Source organism: Musca domestica, unplaced genomic scaffold (genome assembly GCF_030504385.1).
Source record: "Musca domestica strain aabys unplaced genomic scaffold, Musca_domestica.polishedcontigs.V.1.1 6, whole genome shotgun sequence".
Classification (NCBI taxonomy): Eukaryota; Metazoa; Arthropoda; class Insecta; order Diptera; family Muscidae; genus Musca; species Musca domestica.
In genome coordinates, this window is record NW_026712363.1 from 18067622 (window position 1) to 18087570 (window position 19949).

A 19949-nucleotide genomic window follows, 5' to 3' on the forward strand; every position below is an offset into this window, starting at 1 on the left:
AAATTTCCAAATTCTTTTCAAACCGCGGAGGGTATACAAGCTTCGGTCCGGCAGAACTTACTGCTTTTTTAATTGTTTATTTTTTAATTATACATTTGACAACATCTCATTGTCTAAATACATATTCGTAAATCAGTCTCACAAAACGGAGATTGGCACATTTTTTCTGTGCAGTTTACTCTGACAAGATAAAAAATAGATAATGTAGGGATAGGTTTAATTTCTTTTTCTATGAAAACGTGAAATGATAACTTTTATGAAGGAAAGAAGTCTTAAATGAAAAAGTTTGTAAACGAATTATTTTGTTTTCATATTTTCCATGGTAAAATTATCTTTTTTTCGATATCATAAAGGGAGGGAGAGCAAAAACTTTTACATTCTGGCAGTTCTGGTTATCATTTCAGACCAAACGTTTTTTATTCAGTTTGTTATTCATCGAAGTAATTATTTGTAACCCATCAAAAGAAGGGAATTTTAACGCTGCAAATTGTCATGTTGCCCTCGCACTTTATTTTTCTCGATTAACGATACCCAATATCGTTAACATTTTACCAAAATCGAAATAGTACCTTCGCCAAAGAAAACAAAGTGTTTTTGCGTATATGTGTTTGTGTGTGCGTGTATGTGTAACAAAGTTCTACTCTGCAAACGAATTAAGCAAAGCCGAGCAATTCGCAAAATAAGGTTTCTTTGCTAGTTTTAAACAGAAAAAATCAATTGAATGCAAAATAAATAAATTAAACAACGATTAAAATATTCTCAAGGTTTCAGCGGAAGCATTGTTGCGGAAAAGCACAAGGATATTCCTGCCGGCGACAACGACGACAAGTTTTCTCAGTAGCAGTCAGCAGCAGCAGTTGTAGTAATAGCAGCAACAACAATAACAGCAACATCAAGAGCAACACACAAATCACAGCAGAAAAAAAAAGAACAGCGGAAAGAGAAAAGAAATATCCGTCGTAAACAGCTGCAAAATTCAGCGTAAGGCGAGAAAAAGTGAAAAATTGGCCCGTAATAAGACTGTAAGTGGTAGTGGTGGTGGTTACAACGATAAAGGAGACGGCAAGTTATCTACTACCGGCATTTATGACAAATGTGATAGTGGTAGCAGCAGCAACAGCGGCGGCAAGTCCTTTCGGAAAACAGTTGGCGGTGGTGGTGGCGGAGGAGGTGCAGAGAATTGTTGCCCAGCAAAGGTAACCAAATTGGAAATTTTACCGATCGAGCAGGAAGAAGAGGAACCATTTGGTGGACCTTTGACCAGGGCACGTAGTGGTAGTTGTGGCCAGAAACGTAACACAAGGGGTGACTTGAATGAGAGTGAAGAGACCACACCTTTGCTTTTGTTGCTGACACAAAGGCTTAAGGGTGCTGACGCTAGTGGCGGTGGAAATTTCAGCGAACTTCTTAAAGCTGGCTCCTTTTCGGGTGATATTTTGTTGGCATCCACATCTACGACAGCAGCAGCTGCAACAAGCAATCGTTCGAATATGTCCGAAAATGGCTGTAAACATTTTCAGGCTTATGTTAAGGAAAATTCTTTGGACACGTATCGTATTATAGATGCGTACTTTTCGGCCTGCATTAACAGGGATGCACGTGAGAAGAAGGTATGTCTGGCTGTTGTACTTTGCAAGAATTTAAATTTTATGCATTCTGAGCTTTTTTTTGTATTTGTAGGCTTTAACTTGTTGCTGTTTCGAATGCGGTAGCTATGGTATTCAGTTATTCGCCTGCTTGCATTGCATCTATTTTGGCTGTCGTGGTTCCCACATCACCACCCACTTGCGTGCCAAAAAACATTCCATAGCTCTGGAACTGTCTCATGGCACACTGTATTGTAATTCATGTCGAGATTACATTTACGATGGACGCTCAAGAGAACTTGCTGCCGTCAATCGTAAATTAGAGGCTAAAGATTTACAAAAGAGTCTAGCCTGGACCCCTTGGATTCCCTCGCCGAAGGAGACAAATTTAATGCTGGCCAATCCAAGGCGTCGCAATGTCAGGGCAAATGAAACCCTGGGTTTAAGAGGTCTCATTAATTTAGGTTCCACCTGTTTTATGAATTGTATTGTACAGGTAATGAACATTTTTATTAAAAAGTAAGATATGTGCTTGCTTTACAGATGGAATGATAAGAAGATTACTGTGATAACTTTTGATTATCAGGTATTTAAATTGGGTTGGATAGTTTATGCTTCCATCAGAGATCCCTTTGTATTTTTTATATTCGCGATACGAAATGTTTCTGTTTATTTTAATTTTTAATGTATTTTCAGGCTTTAATACACACCCCACTATTATGTGATTACTTTCTTTCGGATCGCCATGAATGTAGTGCAAAATCATCAATGAAATGTTTAGTTTGTGAAGTTTCTCGTTTATTCCAGGTAATTCTTAAACTCTACTTTCCAGTGACTAGTATAATAACACTTAACTATCCTTTATAGGAATTCTATTCCGGTTCCCGCACTCCCCTCTCCCTACATCGTTTATTGCATTTAATATGGAATCATGCCAAACATTTGGCCGGCTATGAACAACAAGATGCCCATGAATTTTTCATTGCCACTTTGGATGTTTTACATCGTCATTGTATTAAAGCCAAAGCTGAAACAGAAAGTGCCAATAAATCGAGTTCTTCACAGACAACAACCCACTCGAATTGCCCGACTCAATGTAATTGTATTATAGATCAAATTTTTACCGGTATGCTACAAAGTGACGTTGTATGTCAGTCGTGTAAAGGTGTATCAACTACCATAGATCCATTCTGGGATATATCACTGGATTTGGGGGAAGCACATGGTGGTGCCACACCCAAATCCCTGATTGATTGTTTGGAACGTTATACACGTGCCGAACATTTGGGTTCGTCGGCAAAAATTAAATGTTCCACGTGTAAATCGTATCAGGAATCGACAAAACAATTTAGCCTGCGTACATTACCTAGTGTGGCTAGTTTCCATTTGAAACGTTTCGAACATTCATCGTTAATAGATAAGAAAATTTCGACGTTTATATCGTTTCCTGTGGAGTTTGATATGACGCCCTTTATGTCGGAGAAAAACAATGCCTATGGTGATTTTCGTTATTCCCTATATGCTGTGGTAAATCATGTGGGCACAATTGATGCCGGTCATTATACGGCCTATGTGCGACACCACAAGGATACCTGGGTGAAATGTGATGATCATATTATAACGACGGCAACACTGAAACAAGTTTTGGATAGTGAAGGGTGAGTATGGGCATGAATATTATAGACATTTAACGCATAAGTATAGAAAGTTTATTTTAGCTTAAGCAAGTTTGCAAATTGTCATTGAATCAAGGCGTTTTTAGTTGCAAATAGTCCGCTGACCCAATTCTGGTTTTATGAAAATGTGAAATTAAAATTTTATAAAGGCAGGAATGATGGTTCGAACATAGGTAGCATTTCACACTCTTATGATCCTCCTCTTAAATCTCAATAGACATAAATCCACTTAAAGGGTGAGATAAAAAAACTGCATCGAAGTCAAAAGCCATAATTTTTACATTTTTTTTTTAATTTTATTGAATGAAAGCAAAAAATGTCGGAAATAGCATCAAATTTTAGAATAAGTTTAGATTTTTTCGAATTGATCACATTTGGCATGATTATGACCTTATTAAAGCCACACACACTCTGCCCGAATGTTGCTCAGCGGTGTTTTGGCACATTTCCGGCGAAGCGCTTGCTTGAGGTGATCGACAATTTGGTATTTTTTAGTGCCAACCTTGCTTTCCAAAATACTCCAGAATCAATAGTCCAACGGATTGGTATCCGGAGATTTCGCTGGAAATGAAGCAAGGAACCTCATTTTGTAACCATTATTGGGTGGCGCGTGCTGAGTGCGATTGTGCTGAGTCCTGTTGGAATGTCCAAGGTTTGCGTGCCCAAGGATTTTATATACCCTCCAGAATATTTTCGCAATAACAATATTTTCTTTTCTGGTGGGCAACCGAAGGTGTACATTTTCAGCTGACCTCTTTGGCAAGTAAACACGATCATTTTGTCTGTTTACAAACTGCTGGACAAAGAATGTTTTTTTCTCATCGGAGAAAACCAAAATCGGCAGTTCGCCACTCTTTTGAGTCTATTTTCTTTTTGTTGCGGTGTGAGTTCTTCCACTTTTTGGAATTTCAATGGCTTTACCTAATTTTTCAATATTTGCTGAATGGAATATTGCGATATGTTCATCTAACGAGCCATTTTCGGGTTTCGATCAAGTCACTTCTTTACTTTTCGAACTGTTTCTATTGATGTTGCCGTCTACTTCCGTCAATTTCCTTGAAGTTAGGCTACGCAGTGCTCTAACGATAGCCACTTGTGGTTTTCCACCCAAATATAAAGAAATCACACTATCACGTTTGAATTCCATCACGAATAACTTTTTTCTAAAAAATTCTCACCAAAATGCTTTTGTACGCTTGTAAACAATATAATGAGCTGTCACTAGAATAATTTTAACAGCTTAGAAATGACAACATTCTGAATTTGGTTGCAGTTTTTTTCATCTCACCCTGTAGATATCGGATATTGATTTTGTGTCATTTCATCTCAGACTATTTAGGGTTCAAAATCTTTCCTTGTTCGTAATAGTTGAATAAAATTTTTGTATTGAGATTTTCATCTTTTTTTGTAATCGAGTTTAATTAAATTTTGAGTACATCATATTTTTAAACTAATGGAAAACAATATTTTCTTTTCTTCTATTTCTTTCCAGATATTTATTATTCTATCATAAAAATATATTGGAGTACGAATAAGTTAGACTGGAATAAACACAAACTGAATAATAAATAAACACAACTTTTAAAACTACTTAAAATTAAAACAAACAAAGAAAAAGAGAAAAACCAACAAACAAAAAACAGAGATCCTAGAACCAACCTACAAATGCAAGAACAAACAAACAAAAATGTATCTAATAATTATGCAAAAAAGAAAAAACCAAACAAAAATATAAATGTTATGAATTTTTATTTCTTCAACAACAAACAAAATGAAAATAATGGTAAAAAAGTCCAAACCCTAAAATTATAATTCATAAAAGAACATCAAAAAAAATCAAACATCAAAAAAAAAATCATGTTTTCGCTCAAACACACGAAAAATTATTTATAAATTTCTCACAGACACACACCCATTACTCGCTTCTGTTGTGTATTTTTATATATTTTTTTTATTTGTTTTGATTTTACATTTCGCCGCGTAATTTAATAACGCTCTCTTTATTTGTTTATGAACAAAAAAAATCTCCAAAAAAAAACTTTCTTTCAACTTGGGCTCGTCCGGGATTTGAACCCGGGACCTCTCACACCCGAAGCGAGAATCATACCCCTAGACCAACGAGCCACGCATATATAAGGCGCTAATTGGTATTAAGTGTAAGGCGGCATGGCAGTGGTGAAATAACGTTTAGAAAAATACTGGTAAATGGTGGCGACGGATAAAACAATGTCAATTTGGTGTGTTTGTTTTTTGAGGGATGATAAAATGTCGTAAAAGTGTTGCCTACCTTAAGGCGAAGTAAAAACCACACATGCTTTGTTAAACGCAAAATTATTAGGTACTGCTTGTAAAATTGTAATAAGAGCATATTATGGCACGTTCTTATATCTTTTCTTTATAGTCCACTCTTGTTATCCCTAACTTTTGGAAAAGTGAAGCATATCAAAAAATAGCAATGTATACACAACTTCATTTTTGGAAAAACGCAACGTTGTAGTATTGTGTCAAATTTAATTTCAAACCAAACAACAATTGGTTTTGGTCATTTTATGACAAAATCGAAAATAAGAGGGACAATTTTGGAATTTGTTTCGCAAAAACCATGGTTGAAATAACAAGTAAAGAACTATTCCGAACATTGAATACCCTCCATTCGGAATGAATTTGGCAATTTTCAAAAAAATAAAATCCGTTAAAAATTCTGTTAAAATCTTAAAAATACCAAATTTTATACGACGACGTGGACCTGCATAGGTCATAAGCCATTGCAATATTCAAAGGCGAAACTTAAAAAAAGGTGAATAATATACCTAAAATCATCAAATTACCGAATATAGGGAGGTATATTATATGGGGGCTATACCAAAACGTGGACCTGCACAGATAATTTTCTGTCTTAGGCTGTAGTATCCATTACGAACTTCAAATACAAAATTTGTAATAATTCCGGCGAATAATATCGCTAAAGTAATCAAAATACCGAATATCGGGGGGTACCGTAATATGGGGGCTATTTGAAGACGTAGACCTACATGGCTCATTTTCTGTCTTATCCTGTAGTATCTATTACGAACTTCAAATACCAAATTTGAAAAAATTCCGGCGAATAATGTAGCTAAAATCAACAAAATACCACATATCGGGAGGTACCGTTCGGATCAACATCGAATTTTATGCTGATCAATAATACATATACTTTGTGGGGTCTAAAATCTATATTTCGAGGTGAAGGGTATAAAAAGGTTCCATTCCAAATAAGTATATCCTTGTCAAATTTAACTTCATTGAAAAAAGGTCACCATCTCTGTTTTTTTCAACGCTTTTTCTTCTACAACCATTTCTTCCTTTGCAGAATTAGTAGATTCTTTTAAGTTCTTGAATAGAGCAATTAATGGCAAACAACGTTTTTCAAATGACATTAAGAACATAGTATAAATAAGCTATTGCACTGTCACAAATGCTATTAAGCGCTTAAAGTCGACCACTGCATCGAAAACAATAATCGACTTACACATCCCCTAATTTACAAAAAAGTGCCGTTATTTGAAAGGAGAAAAGAATCGAAGGAAAAATAAATTCGAGATTTAGAAATAAATTCTTTTTTTAATACATTCATTTCAGCTACAAATAAAATGCGGAAATCTCGTAAAATTAACAAATCTGTAAATTCCCGCATGGATTATGCTCGGGAAAATAATCAATTTGCAGCATTTTCCCCAAAGGATGAGAACAACAATGAGATACAGGTCTATGGTCCACCGGCAAGAGAACTACGCAGTGCCAACTCACAACCTGCAATTATGGCTGAACTGGAAGAAAGACCAACAGCTTCAGATGGATGCATTTGCAATAGAAAATCACAAATTATCGAATGTAAAAAATGTCGAATGCTTTGCTACGGACGAGTATCGGAAACATGTCCTCGGCATCCCAATGTATGTACATTGTTTGTTTATTATTGAATATTATACGTATTTAAAAAGTTTTCCTATTTTTTAGGTTTCGTATTTGATGGACTTGTATTATTGCCCATCTTGCTATTGTTCTCGTGTATTTTTAACAGCAAAAAAATAATTTAATTTCAAATCCTTACGATTTTTGGATTTCATGACGTAGAACGTCTCACTTTTCCTCATTAATATTTGAATATCATATTCTAGTGTGTCATTTGACATCTATATTAAAATATAGATCGCATAATATTTTTCATATATAGTAATATTTAAAAATTCATAGTACTTCTATTGTTGGTATTTAGAAACATTTAATGAATTTCTCAGTTATTCAGATCTGAATAAAATATAATTGTTATAAGAATCACTGTTTTATTGTACCACTAAATTGAAAAATTGGAAAATTACTTGAAATTTGTTGCTTTGGAATTTTGTTTCTATGTTAAATTGTTTCAATTGTAATACTATTAAATGAGACAATTTTTCCAGAAATTTATCAGATATGTGATTGAAATCGATTACAGAATCGAAATACGTTTTGTGTTCCTTGCATATTTGTTGAAAAATTACTTTTAAGGATTTATATTTCCAAAACTTAATGACATGTTTCATTAAAGGATAAGTCAATTTTGACACATATGGCCTGTTCCAGAACTGTATGTTCTTACGATGATAGCCGATTTTCCCTCTATAATATCGGAGAGAATTGCAAAAACTAGTAGATTCTTTCAGGTTCTGGAACAGACCAATAATAAACCGATGTATGCCAAAATGAGTCGACGCTTCTTTAAAATTCGGATACACACAAAATGTGTTATTTGACAACTTAGAAAAAATAAGCACCCTCAGGAACTTAACATAAGCTGACTTTGGACCGTAACTTTTTATGATATTCGAAACAAACTTTAGTGGGAACCACATTATAGACTGGATTTAAATCTTGTATCTCTCCTAATCTCAAAATGGGAAACAGAGTTCCTGCTGTAGACTATGTGAAAATTCTGAAATTTGAAGAGATTTGGATGAGAGTTTTTGGAAATTCGTTTAAAGTTATGACAAGTTGTAAAATGATACAAAACTTCAAAAATGGTACCATTTAGTGCAATGTGAACGTATAAAGCTAAAACTTGAAATTTGATATGAGAGTCAAGTAAGTTTGATACATGAAGGTGTTTTTTTTTTGAAAATGTGTACTAAGTGTGCGAACTGTACTAAATGGTACTGCATTTTGAAAAGTTTGGTTTAGGGTGAACGAATGAAGCTGGAATTTTGACATTTTGTGTAGAGACGGTTTTGGAAATGTGTTCTATAACTGTACTTAATTTGGTAATGGGGGAAATTACACAGCTGAAATTTGATATTGAAGTCACTTTTGGTATCTGAGGTTTAGATATGGAGGTTGCTTTGAAAATGCGTACTTTAACTGTACGAAAAGAACTAAATGCTACTAAACTTAGGTATTGAAAATTGGTGTCTGTAGTTGAGAGAAGGATGTGGTTTTGAAAATGCGTACTATGAACGTACGACAAGTGCAAAAGGTTACAAAATGTGATGGGCGATATGGTGGTGATGGGATAGAGATTGTATTCTGAAATTTGGTATCTAGATCACCATTGGTATGTAGAGTTGAGAGAATGAGGTGGTTTTGAACTTGCGTAGTATAACTGTACGATAAGTATGGAAACAAAATTTGAGATTGGGATAGGTCTGGAATTCTAAAATTTGATATGGAGGCCACTGTTGGTATATAGTTTTTATACCCTACACCATATAGTGGTTAGGGCATTATGTATTTGTGTATTTGTTTGTAACATGGAGAAGGAAGCGACATAGACCCATAGTGTATTTTAAAGATCTTCATAGAATTACTTTCTGAGTCGATTTATACATGTCAGTCCGTCCGTCCATCTGAACAAAATGCAGGCCGCATTTATTATCCGATTAAGATGAAATTTTGTAAACAATATTTGTTTGGCCCAAGGACGAACCCTACTGAAATTGGAGATAATCGGATCCGATTTAGATGTTGCTCCCATATATCTTCAACCGATTTTTTACTTTTCCTTATTGTTTTTTTTTGTTTATCATACAATGTTCTTTTTAAATTGTTTACCACACAATCATCGGAAACTATATCAATCATGGCCCTATATAGGGCAGTTTTAAATTAAAAACTTAAATGTCTTCTCAATCTTCTCCACGTCGTAACGCTTTACATTGCCATTTGGTCTGCCATCAATCAATCATGTCGCCTCTTGATTACATATTCTAATAAAATGTTGGTCAAGTTGTGATGAAGTCAATGTAAATTAGTTTTTCCAAACTCTGGGTGCACAAGAACTTGAACAGAAAGTAAAGGTCTACAAGATTTACGAGAATACCTTTGAATGGAGTTTTTAATTACACCTTTCAGCCACAGACAATAGCTGGGCGCTGAAGGTCTATTAAATTATAAATTGGGATAAGTGAAAGTCTGTTATTGTGTGTTTCAGTCTTCAATTCAAATGCCATTAAAATGAAAACGAAATATTTGGAGGAAAAAAAGAAGAATGGGATGCTGTATCGCGTGTGGATGTGAATGTGAATAAAAGACACAAGAGCAAGTCATTAAAATAAATAAAATAGTATCATTTCATTCCAGGGAGTTCTAACTACTTTAAAGCTACTCCCGAATGACAGAATGAAAAAGAAGAAGAAGAGGTAGAAGTTACGCACACTCTCGGAGATGAAGATGACAAAAAAGAATATCGAGACGAGGCATTGTAGAGCGGGAATATTGCTTCATATTAGCTGGAAAAGTTGTATAAAATGGAATGCAATGTCGGTTGCAATAAACAGTCAAGCGATTACAATGAAGACAAGAACGACAACAACCAGTTTATGGCTAGTATGTGGATTGATGCTGGGTATGTATATGAAAGCCTCTTTAAGGAAAAAGAAAATTTATTTTTTTATCATTTCAGTGTTGGGTCTATTGGCCCAAGATATCCAGGGAGCAGCTGTAAAGTCCCAGCAAGCAAAACCCAAAAATTCCACCACATCACATAAAGATGGCCATTCATCCACCTCGAAGACAAAACACTCTAGTGGATCTAAGACAAAAGCCGCTTCCACTACCACTACAACCACAAGCACCACCACCACTACGACCACCGTAAAACCCCAACAGCAGGATCCGACAACAAACAAACCTGCCACGACCATGGATATCGATGGACGTCATTCCTATATTAACAATGAATTCGTTGCAGATCCTGAGCCCATACAAGATGTCAGTCAGCCGCTGTATGAAATTTTACAAAAACAAATGGAAAAAGTCCTCTCGAATAATGGCTTTACCAATGGCCTGTACTCCGATAGTCCTCAAAGCAAGGAAATCCAAGACGATAATCAAAATATGCCAGGCAAGCCCATGTTTTCCTATAACGTAAGTCATTTCAATGACTACGAAGAGGATGTGGAAAATGAAAATGAAGAAGATATAGTGGATCCGGAAGAGCAACAACCTGAGAATTGTGAAGACACGGATGAAAGTCTTAATGATAGAGATGATACAGTGGTACAATATCCAAACACACAGAATTCCTATAAACCTTCATCATCTAGCAATAAGCCTCATAAACCATCATATGATCCATCAAATTATCCCTCCACATCATCGTTGCCATCATCATCCTCTGGATATCCACAAACCAACAAACCATCATCTTCAAGTAATTATCCAAGGCCACCACAGCCGTCATATGGCCAAAATTCCAATCAACAGCAACAAATACACAAGCCAGAAAAACCTTTGAAACCATCCCAGCACAAACCGAAACCTCCAAAGGCGCCAAGTTCATCGTCTAAGCCCAAACCTACTCCGCTTGCCGAAGAATCTCCCACACCATTTTCCACTTCATCCAGTCATACCAAGCCCAAACGTCATCTAAGCTTCCGCACCGTATCATCATCGACGCAATATGTTTCCACACCATTGGCTGATCTAATGTTGAAATTTTCCATTGGCATGGCCAAACCAGCTAAGAGCCTCGGAGACTCAAATCAGGATAATCAGATTTATGATAAAAATGATATTGATATGAGAGGTTATTAAGGAAAAAAGGACGAGAAGGGAAAATTGAAAAGTAAAATAAATGTGACTTACTATTGTGAATATGCAAATGTTATATTTTGTTGGATTTATTTTAAGGTCAAGGTTTTTATGCCTTCCCCCTTGAAAAGGAGGGTATGATAACTATGTCTTTCCGTTTGTAACATCCCTAAATATTCGTCGTAGACCCCATAAAGTATATATATTCATGATCATCATAAAATTCTAAGTATTGTATTGGTCTAGGACTGTATGTATTGAAAATGAGATATATCGGTCCACGTTTTGATATAGCCGCCATATAACGGTATCCCCGATATTCGGTATTTTGATGATTTTCGCTACATTTTTTCACGGAGTTGTTTAAAAATGGCATTTGTAGGTCATAATGGGTTCTAGCTGCGGTGGGGAAACATTGTATGTTTAGGTTCACGTCCAGGTTTTTGTATAGTCCCCATAAACGGTCCTTCTGATATTCGGTATTTTGATAATTGTTAACACATTTTCCCCACGGATTTATCTTCCTATAGCGCACATATAACGATACCCATAGATATTCGATATTTTGATAATCCTAGTCACATTTACCCACGAAATTGTTTTAAATTTGTAATTTAAAAAGATTTAATATATGTATATCCTTGAATTATAAAGCTGTCTATAGAGGTTCCCGTTTTGGTATGGCCCCATATGACGATCTCACCTACTTTATGGTGTTTTGATAAGTTTAACTGCATTATCCAAACGGTCTTACTGGTATTTGAAGTTTAAAGTGAAACACGTTTGAATTCAGATATTTTTATAAAAATGTTTCCTTTACCCAAAGGTGGAGGATATTAAAAGATCGGAGCTTAATGTTTTTTTACTTGTTTCTCTAAAGGCCTAGTTATCAAATTTTCTAATTATATCCCCAAGTTATCGATTTTTTAATGTAAAGCTTGCCCAGAATTACGTTTTCTTATATTTTTTAAACGGCTTCCTGTCAAAGATCGTGTTTTTAATACTTTTTCAAGAAAAAACATAAATAAAATGGATTTTTAATTAATTTCGTGAAATACATTTTCAATATAAAATACACAGTGAGGTAAATAAACTGCAACAAAGTCAAACGCCATAAGTTTTACCCTTTTTTAATTTTATTGAATGAAAGCAAAAAATGTCTTAAATAGAATCAAATATTAGAATAAGTTTAGATTTGTTCTAATTGGTCGCCTTTGGCACGAATTATTGCCTACAAATGGCCAATGAAACGGTTGCCCGAATGTTGCTCTGCGGTATTTTGGTCCATTCCCGGCGAAGCGCTTGCTTGAGGTGATCGACACTTTGGTATTTTTTAGTGCCAACCTTGCTTTCCAAAATACTCCAGACACAATAGTCCAACGGATTGGTATCCGGAGATTTTGGTGGCCGTTGTGCACTGGAAATGAAGCAAGGAACCTCATTTTGTAACATTCTTGGGTGGCACGTGCTGAGTGCGATGGTGTTGAGCCCGGTTGGAAAGTCAAAGGTCTGCGGCCAATATGTTTGCGTGCCCATAATATTCGGCATTTATTCTGATGCCACGGTCGATTAATACGAGCGGAGACAGACCATCGGCTGTTATGGCGGCCCAAACCATCACCATGGCCGGCGCTTTTGTCTGGCCAACCGAAGGTGCACATTTTCAGCTGATCTCTTTGGTAAGTAAACACGTAAACAAACTGCTGGACAACGAATGTTTTCTCAAATTCGACAGTTCACCACTTTCGGCCAAGCGGGAAACTCTTTAGCTCTTTAGTCTATTTTCTGTCTATTGCGGTGTTAGTTCTTGTACTTTTTGGAATTTCAATGGCTTTACCCCGATCTCATTTTTCAATATTTGCCGAATGAAGTATTGCGATATGTTCAACTCACGAGTCATTCTTCGGCTACTGCGACGCGGATAGAGAAAATTACCTATGCAGGTCCAGGTCTTAGTATAACACCCATATAACCGTACCTTCCTTTTGTTATTTTTATTAAAATCATAAAAATATTTTACCCGAAATTACTGCGGAACTCAATGCTTACTTGTTTCTTTTTTGGTTTTTTTTAATATAAAATTTTTATATTTTCTTAATGGCGGACCATTGTTTTACACTCTCCACCCTAGGTATGGTATGGTCATTCCGTTTGTAACTTATTGTAATAATAATTTTAGACATAACAAAGTATATATATTCTTGATCAGTGAAAAATTCTAAGGTGATTTACCCCTGTCCGTCTGTTGCAATTACGCAAGAGTCAAAACGAATAAAGATAGGAAGCTAAACTTTTGCACAGATGGGCTATATCGGTCCACGATATCGTATAGCCCCATACAACGGTATCCCCCGAAATTCATTATTTTGATGATTTTAGCCACATTTTCAATGAAATTGACTAAAAATAAACGCAAGGATTCCCTTTTGAGAACTTTACTCCCTGGAAGAGAAATGTCTATATTGTTTAGTACCCATATAACTGTACCTCTCGATATTGGGTATTTTGATGATTTTAGCCACATTTATCAATGAGATTGTCTTAAATTCTAAACAAGGAGTTCTTCGTGACTACCTTACCATCTGGAAGAGAATTGTCTATATAGGTCTACGATATCGTATAGCCCCCACACAGAAAATCCACAAAAGGACTTCGTTCTGAGTACTTTACACCCTGGAAGAATATTGTCTATATAGGTCAACATTATTGTATATCCCCATATAACGGTATCTTCCTATATTCGGTATTTGGATGAATTTAGCTATTTTCCAATGGAATTATTTAAAAATCCACACTAGAAATTCTTTCTAAGCACTTAACACCCTGGAAGAGAGATATCTATATGGTTTCACGATATCGTATAGCCCACATACAACAACGGTATGTATTTGAATAATTGTCGTTCAGCTGATTCAAAAGGATATAAAATAAATCCGGTCGTGATAAGATATTTTTGTGTATGGTAAATCTGCTTGAATAAATCCAGATTAAGGATATATGAACGCGTTAAAAAATCCATCTAATTTAAGGCAATTTAAAGATTATGTGCTTAATTTATGAACAAAATATTCTTTTAATAAATATTAATTATTTTACTTTATTCATATCACATTCACCATCTCTAGAAAATTATAAGATCATAACAATGGAATCCTTTTTAGGTTTAGGTATTTCCTCATAACGATCCTTGGATTCCTTTTGCTTTTCCTGGGCTTGTTCCTGATGGATTTCTTTAATGAGAACTTTTTGTTCGGTTACATTGTCCTGGACCAAAGGAGTAATTGTTGTTACTTCCTGTTGTTTTTCTTCATCCAAATCGACCAAAGGTTTGCTCTCCATCATTTCTTTCTCCTTGAAATAGGGATTGGCACGGAATTTCAATTCAGCATATTTCACTTCTTCGGGATATTGAGTTTTACATTCTTCATACGAAAAATCAGACCAGTAACCATGGCTTCTACATTTGGCCACGTTCAGTTTACATTTGTTGTAAAACACAGCAACTTCGGAGGATGTTTTACCACAAATTGGTTCATAGGGACCAGTGCAATCATCGTCACAAAGGAAGCCTTCAGCCATGGAGTTGGAATTCGAATTAATGGCCATGCTATTGAGTTTCACGCAATCGGCATTGGCACAGGGAAACCAGGCAATGGGCACAGCCAAAAATGGAGGACTCATTTTGGTGGCATTTGCTCGACCAGCCAACGGAAGGAAGGTACGTTTGACATAATAGCCATGTTCCTCGGTGGCAACCATGGAGTTTTGTGTCTGGGCTCCCAAATCCGTGGAGGAAGACCATTTCGTTTTGGTCTTGGTTTTGGTGGGGAATGAATCGGAGTGGCTCTTGCGTTTCTTGTGTTTGCCTGCTTCGACAAAGGAACTCACCAGGAGTAGGGAAACTAAAAGGAAAGTAAATAATTAGAAATTTATTTGGTTTACATATGGAATATTCATCCCGTCACACCATACCTAATACTAAAGACAGCTGTATGATCCTCATTTTTTTTGCTTTTGTTTCCTCTTTTTCTGCAAAATTTACTTTCAAACACAAGTTTCTACAACGACGTCTTTATTACAACTGATTCCATTTAAGACTTATTCTCTTGGTTTTCTTTCTTGAGCCAAGAACAAAATGAAAGTTTTTCACCCAAATGGTTTTGGTTGGGATCGTGCCATTGAGGTACGACTACTTGCTGGACAGGTTGTGTGTTCGTTCGTGTATACAGCGACTTTCTTGTGGCAGCAGCAGCTGCGGCACCAACAAAAAGTGGTTGGCTTCGATTTAAAGTTTCTTTCTGTTAGTTCTTATTGATTTCTTTCTCCACCTTTAGTGACACCTTTGCCTCCTTCCCCCTTTCTTTCTACATCCCAGAACATGATGGGATTCTCCCATTTATTATTTTGTATGGCTTTCTTTAAAAGTTGTTTTTTTTGTGTTTTTCTTCAGTACTGCCCATTGTCGGTTGATTGGAACAAGTTTTGATTTTATTCGCCTCTTCAAGTGATGGGTTCAAATCCCAATGTAGGTAATGAATGTTGAGGTGCTAATCAAACAAATAATGAGGTATTAATTTTTCTGTGGTTGTTGTGGAAAGTACCAACACACGTACATTCGTCAAAAGAAGAAAGTGATGAGTAATTACTGTGGTTTTGTACAAAATTTTCCGATCGTTTTGATTGAATGGAGACTTTTTCTTTTGGGGGGTTAACTCTTTGAATTAAATGCGACTGGGGGTCGAAGGGTTTTACTGTTGACATAAAAATTCATGAAAAAATTATTTTGTAATGGGAAAATTCAAAAGTATAATTCGTTAAATAAATGTAAACATAACTTCACAGACTTTCTTGTAAATGTAGGACTATAAAAATTGTTAGTCAACATCACATATTACACTTTTTCAGAAAATACAAGAATCTTCAATTTTTAAAGCCGAGTAAAATACATGGACTGTTCCAGAAAGGTACGAATGTAAAAATGTTTAATACGATAACCGATTGGCCCTTATGATATCGAAACAATTACAAAACTCGTAGATTCTTGCAGGTTCTGGAATTTTCGTATTGTTTGATAATTTTAAAGTCCAGTTAAAGAGAATGAGAGTGACCTCCGAAAAACTTTCCAAAATTTGAGTAAAGTCAAGTCAAAGTCGAGTGGGAGCGCTTTTGTGAGTAGACAAACAAAACGGGCCATATAAAGACGAGCATGCTTTGCTCGATTTAGAGTGGGATCAAAATCCATTCGAAAACTCTTGCCCAAAACTATTTTAGTTTCTGTCATATGTATTGCTATGTCTGTGTATTTTCTCAAAGCACAGTAACAAACGCAACAAAATCAACAACGTTGAAAGTGATAATCTGTACCAACAAAGCATATGATAGTGCTGTTGCATTCTATGGCTCTGAACTTTTGCTCAGACATTTATATTACCCCTGGTATGTTTGGTATTAAAAATAGTACGTATTGGTCCACGTCTCGGTAAGTCCCCCATACAGCGTTACTTCCTGATTTTTGGTATTTTGAATCTTTTGACCACAATTTTAAACCAAATCAATTGACATTTAGAGTTCCAAATAGGTATAATCTCTTCACGCCTAAACTTTTCAAAATTGCACCAGTATTTGGTGTAGAGTCCATTTTTCTTTACCTCTTATTTTTCGGTATTTTGAAGGTTTCGGCCACAATTTTAAACCCAATTATGAGTGACTTGACATTTTGAGTTCTGAGCTGACAAAATCTCTCCCTGCTTAATTTTGTGAAAATAAATTCACTATTATGTATTGACCATATAAAACGGCATTTCCAAATTCTGGGTATTTTGAGAATGGTTCTCTGCAAAATTATGTGAAGGTAAGTCCACTATTATATATAGGCCCTGTATAATTGAGGGTATCAGACAGAGTTTTTTACAAACTTATTTTTTTGTTATTTTGTTTCTCAGCAGATAACTACAATTTCAAAAATTGCCACTATAAAGTAGGTATCTGCAGGTCCAACTGGGGTTAGATCCCCAACATCAGAGATAAATTCAATGGAAGCATTTCGTTGCTCCCATTCAATGTAACAATTCAAAGAATGTAACTTACTGTACAGAAAGAGAAATAATAATCCGATTTTGCTCCAACTTTGCAAATCCTAATATTTGTATCACTGCTAGGTTAGGTACGAAAATGGACAATATCGGACCACTCCATCAATACCTCCCCCACAAAGGGTCAAAGTATTGAATATCCAAAACGATTATAAAATCCGTAATAAGCATCCGGTTCTCTACATATTTCATAACCCTATTATTTCTACTAACACAAGATCTGCTGCGAAGATAGAATACGTCGGTTCACTCCTTCTGGTACCTCCCCACAAAGGGTCAGCGTTTTGAATATCTATGAAGCTCATAAGACGCGATATTAAAATTCGATACCATTCAGACATGGCACAGCTAAATATTTATATCAACATAAGATCTGTTTAAAAGATGATAGAGATCGGACCTTTGCTTCTGGTACCTCTCCCCACAAAGAGTCAATGTTTCGAATAACAAAAACGATTATGAAATCCGAAATAAGAATCCGGTTCTCTTCATATTTCACACATCCCATTATTTCTACTAACAAAAGATCTGCTGTGAAGACTTGGCAAATTTCAATATTTTTATCAACACCAGATCTGTTATAAGGATGGTAGAGATCGGACCATTTCTTCTGGTACCTCCCACACAAAGGGTCAAAATTTTGAATAACCAAAACGATCATAAAATCTGTTGTGAAGATGATAGATATCTGCGAACTCGTTATGGTACCCCAATCACAAAGGGTTACAATTTCCAATATTTATATTTGTCATAAATGCGAAAGAAGTCGGCAATTCTATGCAACTAGCTATATCTAAATATTTCCCTTAGTTATAAATCTGATATGAATATGTAATTAATCGGAATTCATGATTTCGCATAAAATTAGATAAAAATGTTCGATTTCCTTTAAACTTTTCACATACCAATATTTTATCTGTATTAGAAAAAGTGGTATATTTTGGTCCGCCATATGTGCCATTTTCCAAAAATTTGCCACATCTCATATAAAGTATAGAAAGTAGACGATATAGTCTGAATATGGCATAATGTTATATTTTTATCAGACTTAGGTCAGATACGAATTGGACAATATTGGCCGACTGCATGGGAACCTCCCACGTAAAGGGTCAACAGTTGGAATAATCATAACTCAAGGATGGGGGTATATATCTGTCGGCAAAACAGACTGATACTATTTAACTTGTTTTTTGAAAATCGAGTGTAACTACGGCTGTGTAGCACACAGCACCGTCCTGTTGAAACCAAATGTTGCCAATGTCCTTCTCTACAAACTTTTGAAGAAAAATTCGTTCAACATGACCAAATGACGCAACGGCCACTCCTTGCTCATAATTGAGCCTCTGGACCAAAATCCGCACCAAACAGTGACTCGTTTTGGGTGCACCGGTTTTCAAAGTATGCGTGCAGGTTTTCAGTGCCCTAAATCCAACAATTTTGCTTGTTTATATACTGATGATGCTTCTCTTCTTCCAAAATCCGACATTGCTATGAAACATTACCATGATTTCAAAGTAATATCGCAATATTTCCCAGCGTTGTTAAAGCGTATAAAGAACCCTACTCGTTCCGTGGAAGGATAAAACTAATTATTTTTTAAATGCGACATGAGCTAAGTGTTATCATTCACGGAATGAGCACTAGTTGACTGTGGATCACTTACTAAAAGGAAAAAATAATAAAACTCGTTCTCTTGTTCAAATTTCTTTATTCATAAAATTCGCCGTCTTCCAAATCATATTCAAAATCTTCCAACGGGTAAAGACTGGAACGAGCAGCCGGTGCAGCAGCAGTACCTGGCAAACCACGAGGGCCAGGTGGTCCCGGTGGACCCCGGGGGCCCATAGCTCCCACAGCACCCGTGAAACCACGAGGACCACGTCTGCCTGTCTCACCAATGGGTCCGGTGGGGCCAGGTCGGCCATCATGACCACGTTCGCCAGGACGGCCAACGGGTCCTATGTCACCTGGATCACCAGTTGGGCCTTTTTCACCTGGATCACCATCTGGACCAGGTAGACCATTGGCACCGGGTGGTCCTGGTGGACCCGGTGGACAATTGCAGCCACCAGCGCCAGCATACAGTTGAGCTCCGGCACCCACTTGTAAACCAAATCCTTGTTGCCAAGAAGGTTTCATCAAACCAAAGAGAGCTGAAATAAAGAAATTCAAAGTAAGTTTGAAAATAGGGAAGATAAACAATGCTCTGAACAGACCTAAGCAAATCAATGTTAACGCTTTCATTTTTTCAACAACTCTAAATGAAAGACACAAAGGGAGGTGCTATTTAAAGCGTTCTAGAAAAGCAATATTCTATGAAGACTCATTGATTGAGAAAAATCTCACAGAGTTTTCCATGGCCATTAAAATTTGTTCTCATTGCTTTGAACTCATTAAAACCAGGGCTCATTAAAACCAGGTCATAAATCATTGGTGGGTGTTTAATGGAGAACAATTTTACGATCATTGCTCTGGACCTTCAAAAAAAGGAGTTGGTGACAATCACAGTCGGTGATTTATTACTCCTCAACTTTTTGAACAATCAATGT

General features: G+C 36.1%; 5 protein-coding genes and 1 non-coding gene across 6 annotated transcripts; 3 read left to right on the forward strand and 3 right to left on the reverse strand.

The window, feature by feature from the left end:
• Positions 1-890: 890 nt before the first annotated feature.
• LOC131805672 (ubiquitin carboxyl-terminal hydrolase nonstop) lies at positions 891-4998 on the forward strand. The gene is made up of 5 exons (XM_059129183.1): positions 891-1610; positions 1681-2082; positions 2283-2393; positions 2454-3244; positions 4755-4998. Exons 1-5 carry the CDS (start codon positions 1491-1493, stop codon positions 4795-4797), a joined length of 1467 nt encoding a protein of 488 aa, XP_058985166.1. The 5' UTR covers positions 891-1490; the 3' UTR covers positions 4798-4998.
• Positions 4999-5314: 316 nt separating this feature from the next.
• TRNAP-CGG (transfer RNA proline (anticodon CGG)) lies at positions 5315-5386 on the reverse strand. The gene has a single exon. It is a non-coding gene; the product is annotated as a tRNA-Pro (tRNA).
• Positions 5387-6784: 1398 nt separating this feature from the next.
• Positions 6785-7579, forward strand: LOC105262388 (uncharacterized protein CG13380). Its single transcript, XM_011297321.3, has 2 exons — positions 6785-7197; positions 7262-7579. The coding sequence occupies exons 1-2, from the start codon at positions 6895-6897 to the stop codon at positions 7334-7336; spliced, it is 378 nt and encodes a 125-aa protein (XP_011295623.2). The 5' UTR covers positions 6785-6894; the 3' UTR covers positions 7337-7579.
• Positions 7580-9871: 2292 nt separating this feature from the next.
• Positions 9872-11371, forward strand: LOC101892713 (uncharacterized). The gene is made up of 2 exons (XM_020039536.2): positions 9872-10121; positions 10179-11371. The coding sequence occupies exons 1-2, from the start codon at positions 9941-9943 to the stop codon at positions 11309-11311; spliced, it is 1314 nt and encodes a 437-aa protein (XP_019895095.2). The 5' UTR covers positions 9872-9940; the 3' UTR covers positions 11312-11371.
• A 3016-nt stretch (positions 11372-14387) lies between these two features.
• Positions 14388-15391, reverse strand: LOC131805689 (uncharacterized). Its single transcript, XM_059129207.1, has 2 exons — positions 15281-15391; positions 14388-15210 (listed from the first exon to the last, which is right to left on the reverse strand). The coding sequence occupies exons 1-2, from the start codon at positions 15309-15311 to the stop codon at positions 14438-14440; spliced, it is 804 nt and encodes a 267-aa protein (XP_058985190.1). The 5' UTR covers positions 15312-15391; the 3' UTR covers positions 14388-14437.
• A 3716-nt stretch (positions 15392-19107) lies between these two features.
• LOC131805724 (collagen alpha-1(XII) chain-like) lies at positions 19108-19644 on the reverse strand. The gene is made up of 2 exons (XM_059129276.1): positions 19617-19644; positions 19108-19553 (listed from the first exon to the last, which is right to left on the reverse strand). Exons 1-2 carry the CDS (start codon positions 19642-19644, stop codon positions 19108-19110), a joined length of 474 nt encoding a protein of 157 aa, XP_058985259.1.
• Positions 19645-19949: the final 305 nt, after the last annotated feature.

Coding starts and splice junctions, on each gene's coding strand:
- LOC131805672 (XM_059129183.1), top strand. CDS start 1,491: ATGTCCGAAAATGGCTGTAAACATTTTCAGGCTTATGTTAAGGAAAAT. Junction 1,611..1,680: donor GGGATGCACGTGAGAAGAAG/GTATGTCTGGCT, acceptor TTGTATTTGTAG/GCTTTAACTTGTTGCTGTTT. Junction 3,245..4,754: donor CAAGTTTTGGATAGTGAAGG/GTGAGTATGGGC, acceptor ATTTCTTTCCAG/ATATTTATTATTCTATCATA.
- LOC131805724 (XM_059129276.1), bottom strand. CDS start 19,644: ATGAAAGCGTTAACATTGATTTGCTTAG. Junction 19,554..19,616: donor GTTAACATTGATTTGCTTAG/GTCTGTTCAGAG, acceptor TCTTTATTTCAG/CTCTCTTTGGTTTGATGAAA.
- LOC101892713 (XM_020039536.2), top strand. CDS start 9,941: ATGAAGATGACAAAAAAGAATATCGAGACGAGGCATTGTAGAGCGGGA. Junction 10,122..10,178: donor AGTATGTGGATTGATGCTGG/GTATGTATATGA, acceptor TTATCATTTCAG/TGTTGGGTCTATTGGCCCAA.
- LOC131805689 (XM_059129207.1), bottom strand. CDS start 15,311: ATGAGGATCATACAGCTGTCTTTAGTATTAG. Junction 15,211..15,280: donor ACAGCTGTCTTTAGTATTAG/GTATGGTGTGAC, acceptor CTTTCCTTTTAG/TTTCCCTACTCCTGGTGAGT.
- LOC105262388 (XM_011297321.3), top strand. CDS start 6,895: ATGCGGAAATCTCGTAAAATTAACAAATCTGTAAATTCCCGCATGGAT. Junction 7,198..7,261: donor CATGTCCTCGGCATCCCAAT/GTATGTACATTG, acceptor CCTATTTTTTAG/GTTTCGTATTTGATGGACTT.